The 7,117-nt window shown below is 45.5% G+C and overlaps 1 protein-coding gene across 1 annotated transcript; it reads left to right on the forward strand.

The window, feature by feature from the left end:
* LOC115121510 (ADP-ribosylation factor-like protein 4A) lies at positions 1-3,684 on the forward strand. The gene is made up of 2 exons (XM_029650609.2): positions 1-160; positions 975-3,684. Exon 2 carries the CDS (start codon positions 1,097-1,099, stop codon positions 1,706-1,708), a length of 612 nt encoding a protein of 203 aa, XP_029506469.1. The 5' UTR covers positions 1-160; positions 975-1,096; the 3' UTR covers positions 1,709-3,684.
* The last annotated feature ends 3,433 nt before the right edge of the window (positions 3,685-7,117 follow it).

The following is a 7,117-nucleotide window of genomic DNA, read 5'->3' on the forward strand; positions in this document are numbered from 1 at the left end:
CCGTGGTGCGGGATTGGAAGTGAGAGGGAGTCCATCCAGGTTTATCGCTCAGTAGTCGTGTGGACCTGAAAGTGTGAGTAAGAGAGAGATCATAAACGATACCCTGTTGCAACGATTTCGCTTTCATGTTTTGGAAAGTCCATAGGCCAACATCACAAAGGTAGGTGTGCATTCTACAAACGATATAATTGTGTAGAGATTGGTGATTATGCATAGAGATTACGTTTAGTACAATATGTGGAATGAATTAGATTATAACCAAACCATTGTCGTCAATGTTTCATGACAGTTTGCATTGAATGTCTGCCTAGACCGCCTATTATTGAGTGCAAGATGATTGAATAACAAACTAGCAATAGCCTACTAACATATATAAGAGCATTCGATTCAGGGTTTTGTTTTTTCATAGCACATGTTGTCATAACCCCTCTGCCTGCCTGTCAACCCATTCGTTCTGTCGTTAGTGGTAGAAGACTGATGTTGCCGCGCAACAGTTTCTTGATGGCCAGCCAGTCAATCTTCTGTAGCCTAATTTAGATGATTCTCTCAATTTACGATTTGTCAGGCAACGAGCAGAATAATGTTATTCCTTGTGCCAACGGCAATGATCATCAACCCGAAGACAGTTAAAGTCTGATTTTGTTGGGAGCACGCCGGCGTCCTTGTCATTCAATATCGATAGCCTACTGTCTCTGAATGGGAATTACCGTATGAAATCCACCGAGTTCCCGAACGCTGCTCTAGACGCTACATGTGCAAATAGGCTCCTTTCACACTCCTCTGGTTTACTTCTCATTCATCTCATGGCCCAAATATTAAAGATGTAGAAGGAAGAGAGAGACCTATAGGCCTAGGTTTATATTCACTTACAATGCATAGCCCCTCCAATTGTAAAGCAATAGACTGCTGTTCTTGTTGGTTGTTGAGTGCTTTTTACATCTGCTTACATTGTATACTCTCTCTTTTATGTCTAGGTGAATGCTGCAGCACAGCCCCCTGGAAAAGGAATGAGCAAAGAAGTCTTGTGATTATTTGTTGAAGCAGCGACGGCCAGCTTCTCCCCTGTCTGAGTCTCCCTCAAAGTGTGAGTAACACCATGGGGAATGGATTATCAGACCAGATCTTCCCCAGCCTTCCTTCCTTCCAGGCCCTCCATATTGTCATCCTGGGTCTGGACTGCGCTGGGAAGACCACTGTCCTCTATCGCCTTCGTTTCAATGAGTTTGTGAACACGGTCCCCACTAAGGGATTCAACACGGAGAAGATCAAAGTGTCCCTGAGCGCGGGCGGAAAGTCCTGGCGGAAGGCGGCGTTCCACTTCTGGGACGTGGGCGGTCAGGAGAAGCTCCGCCCCCTGTGGCGCTCATACACGCGGTGCGCCGACGGTATCGTGTTTGTGGTTGATTCCGTCGACACGGAGCGTCTGGAGGAGGCCAAGACGGAGCTCCATAAGATCACGAGGTTAGCAGAGAACCAGGGGGTGCCTGTTCTAGTGGTGGCCAACAAGCAGGACCTGAGGAACTCCCTGCCGCTTCACGAGATGGAGCGCTCTCTGGCGCTAGCAGAGCTGGGTAATGGAACGCCCTGGCACCTGCAGCCCACCTGCGCCATCATAGGGGAGGGGCTACAGGAAGGTCTTGAGAAGCTCCACACCATGATCATCAAAAGGAGGAAGACGCAGAAAGCTCAACAGAAGAAGAAGAGATGATCGGATTGGTCACACACACAACCGCCATCATGGCGGAGTTGGTGGAGTTACACAAGGACTTAATGTGAGATACCAATGGTGATGGACGGGGTGTTAACCATGAGCTGGACATGTGGTGTTGACTAGTATGGTCTACCAATAATGCTAGGTGTCTCCTTATCAATACATTGACCAGGTGATGTAAAGCACTCAGTGATGGGTCAGCTGCTTGCCGGACTGCCTGCCTCCCTGCAAGTCTGTCTTGGCTCAGTTGTATCAGTCAAATGGAATGGGACTGAGTTTGTTCAGGGCTGTCTCGGGGTGTTGTCACTATGTCCTCACGGGAACTGATGGAATAGATTTGTTTCACCATGCCATGGACTTTAGATGGTAACAGAACTGGCTGGCACAGCAACACGGGACAGTAGACACTAATGTATTTTTTAACTATTTCGTCATACCATGAGACACACGAGTTCCCAGAGAGACAAAACAATCAAAACGTTGAAGTGTCAGAGAAGTCAAATGCACACTTGACTGTATGCTGTCTTTACTGTCAAGTGTTACAAGTGTATCTAGCCTATTGTTCAATCAGTTTGAAACATGAAAACACAATGAAATGATAGGTTTACTAAAGCTTTTGTTGACAAGGAGATTACATGTCGAAAACACAAAGAATGACTATCAAGTTGCAGCAGGAGTCATGTTAGTGTGACCTCTGAAATGTTGTCTTTACAATCAGTCAGTATTAGAAGCAGGGGCGCAACTTTCACTGGGAACGGGGGACATGCCCCCCCCCCACACACACATTCTGAAATTGCATTTTTGAGAATGTTTAATCATTGGAATGTGATACAAAATGAGGCAACTGTGTGCTTTAGGACCATGCGGACGCCTCAGAGCAGTCGGGTAAACTGTTTGGAGTGTTTGTCCGACTGGATAAAATAAAATAAAAAATGATGTCCCCCCCTCTTCCAAAACCAAAGTTGCGCCTCTGTATACAAGTTTAGAGAATAGTTCACAATAAGCTCAATGATGATGATTCACTGAGAAGAAAATACAGAGATGGACATTTTTAAACGTAAGTGTAACAACATTAGTGTCTCATCAGTGATAAATTATTAGGATCTACAGCAGTTAGGCTATTTAATGTTACGATCACTTGGGTGAAGTATGGTCACGGTGGGGTATAAACTCAGTTCAACTCAGCACTATTGGTGTCAGTGGTTGTAGTTGTGTCTTGTGTAATTCTGTTGATTGTCAGGCTCAGTTGGCTAAGCAATCTCTGAATATTCCTTCCTGGCTTGGCTAGCGGTCTGATCTGGACCCTGTACATCAAAAGTGTCAGGCATCTGTCAGATCCAGGCCCCGTACCTGCCTAAGACTTTGGGTGCGTTCCAGAGTGTAGATCCAGCCCTACTTCACTATCTACCTAAGACTTTGGGTGCGTTCCAGATACACCTTTTCTGCTGTCAGATCCAGCCCTACCTTTTCTGCTGTCAGATCCAGCCCTACCTAAGACTTTAGGTGCGTTCCAGATACACTTATTCTATTCAGGTCCTTGCAGTTTATAGGATCCTTATATCATGTTGATGTGCTTCCTGAGATGTTAAAATAGTTCTCCAAATGATGTAAAGAGACCTGTGCAGAGATCTGTGCAGAGTTTGTTTACCTGGAACGCACCCATGGACTTCCATATTCCATAGGGACATTCAAGTAAATGCACTTTATTGGTCCGTTTTCTGACCTTGCGTCATCAGATTTGTGTATGACGTTTATTGTGATACTTAAAAGAAGTCAAATATTGATATTGTTTCTAAGGAAGCGTTTAAAAAAAAAAGTTGTTACACTGTTACCACATTGGACAGTCAGTTATGTCCCCCTGTTTACTCTGTCTGTGTGTGAGGGGGGAGGGGTGATCATATGTATGTGTTTGTTTGTAGGAATTTGTTCAACTCGAATAAAGCAACAATTAAACGCAATAACATGACATCGCACAGTGGTTTTCTCCTCTCCCATGTCATAATTTCCTAGATAACGTTAGACATTGGGCAACGGTGTTAGGAATATTATCTTCAGAGGAAGAATATTTAAGTTACATTTCTACCATAGCTTATCAGCAGTTCTATGGCATTTACACACTGCAAAAAATTGTAAATCACTGATATTTGCTCATGAAATAGGTTCCCGCCTATCTCACTGCCTACGTCCCAAACCACTTAATTCACTGCCTACGCCCCAAACCCCTTAATTCACTGCCTACGCCCCAAACCCACTGAATTCTGCTGTGAAACTAATTCAGGTTCAACAGCTACTCTCACTGTTAGCTAGAAGTGAGGCTGGTGTTCTAATGAGGCTCATGAATATTCCTGTGAAACACTGAGGGAAAAGCATGATATGCATAATGTAACAGGGAACAGGGTCATACCAGTGGGATTTGGAGCTGGGCACAGAATTACAACTCTGATACTGGTGCTGATCAGGTGGCCTTGGGATATAGGCTACCTCCATTACAGGACAAGCAGTATACCATGTTCACACCATTACCAGCTGTTTAAATGATGTATTACCTTGTTTATTATCTGAGGCTGGTTTCAGTGGTGTTGGGTTGTATCTGTTTGGAGAAGAGACGGGTGGTCACAGCCAGTTCTAGCCCAGGAAGACCCGCCCTCCTCAGAACAATAACAGATACTAACAGAGAGAGGGAGAGAGAAAGGGAGGAGAGGGGCAATCAGTCAGAGGAGATGACCCAGTAAGGAGTTATTTTTCTGGACTAGTTTCCCCTGTTAAGCCCTTTCCTGGTTGTTGGCTGGATGGAGGGGAAGGCACAGTCATGTGAGGGGAGGGCACGCACACTGACACACACACACACACACACACAACATGATCACCCAGGTATCCAGGTCACCCAGGTATCTGATAGGGAGGGATAATGTAGTGAAACTGGCACACAGTTGATTGTTTCAGAGATAATCAAATATGCAAAAATATTCTCTCTGCATATTTATGTCCTCTCTCTGCATGTGCACCTACAGCAAGCCTGGTCCTGCACCAAAAACGTCAAAGAGAATTTCAAATGTGTTTTCAAACATTTTAAGAATTTAGTATTTTTTTATGAATGGAGGAGCAATCTAATCTAACTAAATAAACAGCAGAAAACAGAAATAATATGAATTTGACTTTGTAAAGCTTCGCACTACTTTTTCAAACTACTCTTCGCTGTACTGTAAACATTGGGATAAAACTTTTCAATACTACACCTAACCAAGTGTTACTTTCCTACCACGTGGATATGACTGAATGATCGCCCGGGGTCCTGCCATGTAAACGGTGGCACACTGTTTCTGTGACATCCCTTCTCTGGGGCTAAATGGCTGCATGCCCATGTCGATGTTTCCATCATAGTGACGTCAGACAGATGTGTGTGGCACCAGAGGTTAAGGCCAGGGGGAACACACACACACACACACACACACACACACACACACACACACACACACACACACACACACACACACACACACACACACACACACACACACACACACACACACACACACACATGCACGCACACAGTTTAACAGAGTCACATTGGGGTGTAGTCGTTCCCATACCCTCCAATCATTCTCCCTCTCTTCCTCCTTTCCTCCCTTCCTGTACCACTACAAGCCCTGCCTGGGCCCCTGCCCTATGATCTTTTGATGTAAGTAACATGGTATTAGTGTGTTAAGGGGCTAAACACACAGACTCCAAGCCCCTTCAAATTGAGCTTTGCGTGACTTAATTTGTCCTGTACAATTAAACCAATGGAATTGTCCTTAAAGTGTAAGCGCACCTGCTGACCAGCATCATGGGATTCCTCCCTGCCCTCAGAACTAGCTGATTCAGAAGCTGTATGTCAAACCACACCTTGTTCCAGTCCAACCCTGTTCAAGTCACACAGCCTCGCTGTCCCACTCCCCCCACACCCTCCACTCCTCCTATGTGACACTGAACTAGGCCTGCTCTAGGGTCACAAAAGAGAAGCTCACAACCATGCAAAATCACTGTGCACATGGTCATTACGGGTTTCCATGGAGGGATATAGTGTGGAGCCAGATCTGGATGTTTTCATCTACACCAGATGTTTCACTGTACCTTCTGCTCTCGCTGCTGTGACGTGACGCAGGGCAGTGCCCTAAATTATGAGAGCCAAGCTCACACGCTGATGGCATCTCTGTCCACCCTTTTCTTCCTCATTTCATTTCATGCCATATGTATTTATTTAACCAGGATAGTCCACTTAGTCACAATTAGCACAATTATGTGAAAGGGAACACACTCAACTCTGTATTGAGTTCATTTTGTGTAGTCCACTAAGAGGTTAGTCTGATCTGATGGCTTCCTGTGGTTGAGGAGAGGAGGTATTACCAGAACAAGCTCTATATTACTGCTTCTCTATCACTATTACCATTCATTTGAAGCATGTCTGCCTCAGAGGTCGAGCACTGTCAGTACTCCAGAGGTGTGAATGTGGGAGTGGAATCATTCATGTTGGATGGGTGTGTGTGTGAAGCTCCAATCATCCCTCAGTTCCAGCGTGTGTGAGCTGTGGGGCAGGGTGTGTAAACTGCTGTAGCCAGGGTGTGGATGGTGAGGCCGTCATTGATAAGAGAGGAACCAGAGTTACCACTCCCTACAGCATGGCTTTCCTGAGAAGAGGCCTAGAGTGGCCTGCCCTCGCTAACACTCAGAGTGAGAGACAGGATATTACAGCAGAGCTTTTCACACTTTGCAAAGTGTAGGGGGGTGGGAAATTAAGATTTTTTTCCCCCTACACCATTTCCCCGCACCCTTTCCCCACTTTACAAGCATGTCCTATTGTCTCACCCTTTCCCCACTTTACAAGCATGTCCTATTGTCTCACCCTTTCCCCACTTTACAAGCATGTCCTATTGTCTCACCCTTTCCCCACTTTACAAGCATGGCCTATTGTCTCACCCTTTCCCCACTTTACAAGCATGTCCTATTGTCTCACCCTTTCCCCACTTTACAAGCATGTCCTATTGTCTCACCCTTTCCCCACTTTACAAGCATGTCCTATTGTCTCACCCTTTCCCCACTTTACAAGCATGTCCTATTGTCTCACCCTTTCCCCACTTTACAAGCATGGCCTATTGTCTCACACTTTCCCCACTTTACAAGCATGTCCTATTGTCTCACCCTTTCCCCACTTTACAAGCATGTCCTATTGTCTCACCCTTTCCCCACTTTACAAGCATGGCCTATTGTCTCACCCTTTCCCCACTTTACAAGCATGTCCTATTGTCTCACCCTTTCCCCACTTTACAAGCATGTCCTATTGTCTCACCCTTTCCCCACTTTACAAGCATGTCCTATTGTCTCACCCTTTCCCCACTTCACAAGCATGGCCTATTGTCTCACCCTTTC

The sequence above is a fragment of the Oncorhynchus nerka genome, linkage group LG4 (assembly GCF_034236695.1).
Source record: "Oncorhynchus nerka isolate Pitt River linkage group LG4, Oner_Uvic_2.0, whole genome shotgun sequence".
NCBI classification, from domain to species: domain Eukaryota; kingdom Metazoa; phylum Chordata; class Actinopteri; order Salmoniformes; family Salmonidae; genus Oncorhynchus; species Oncorhynchus nerka.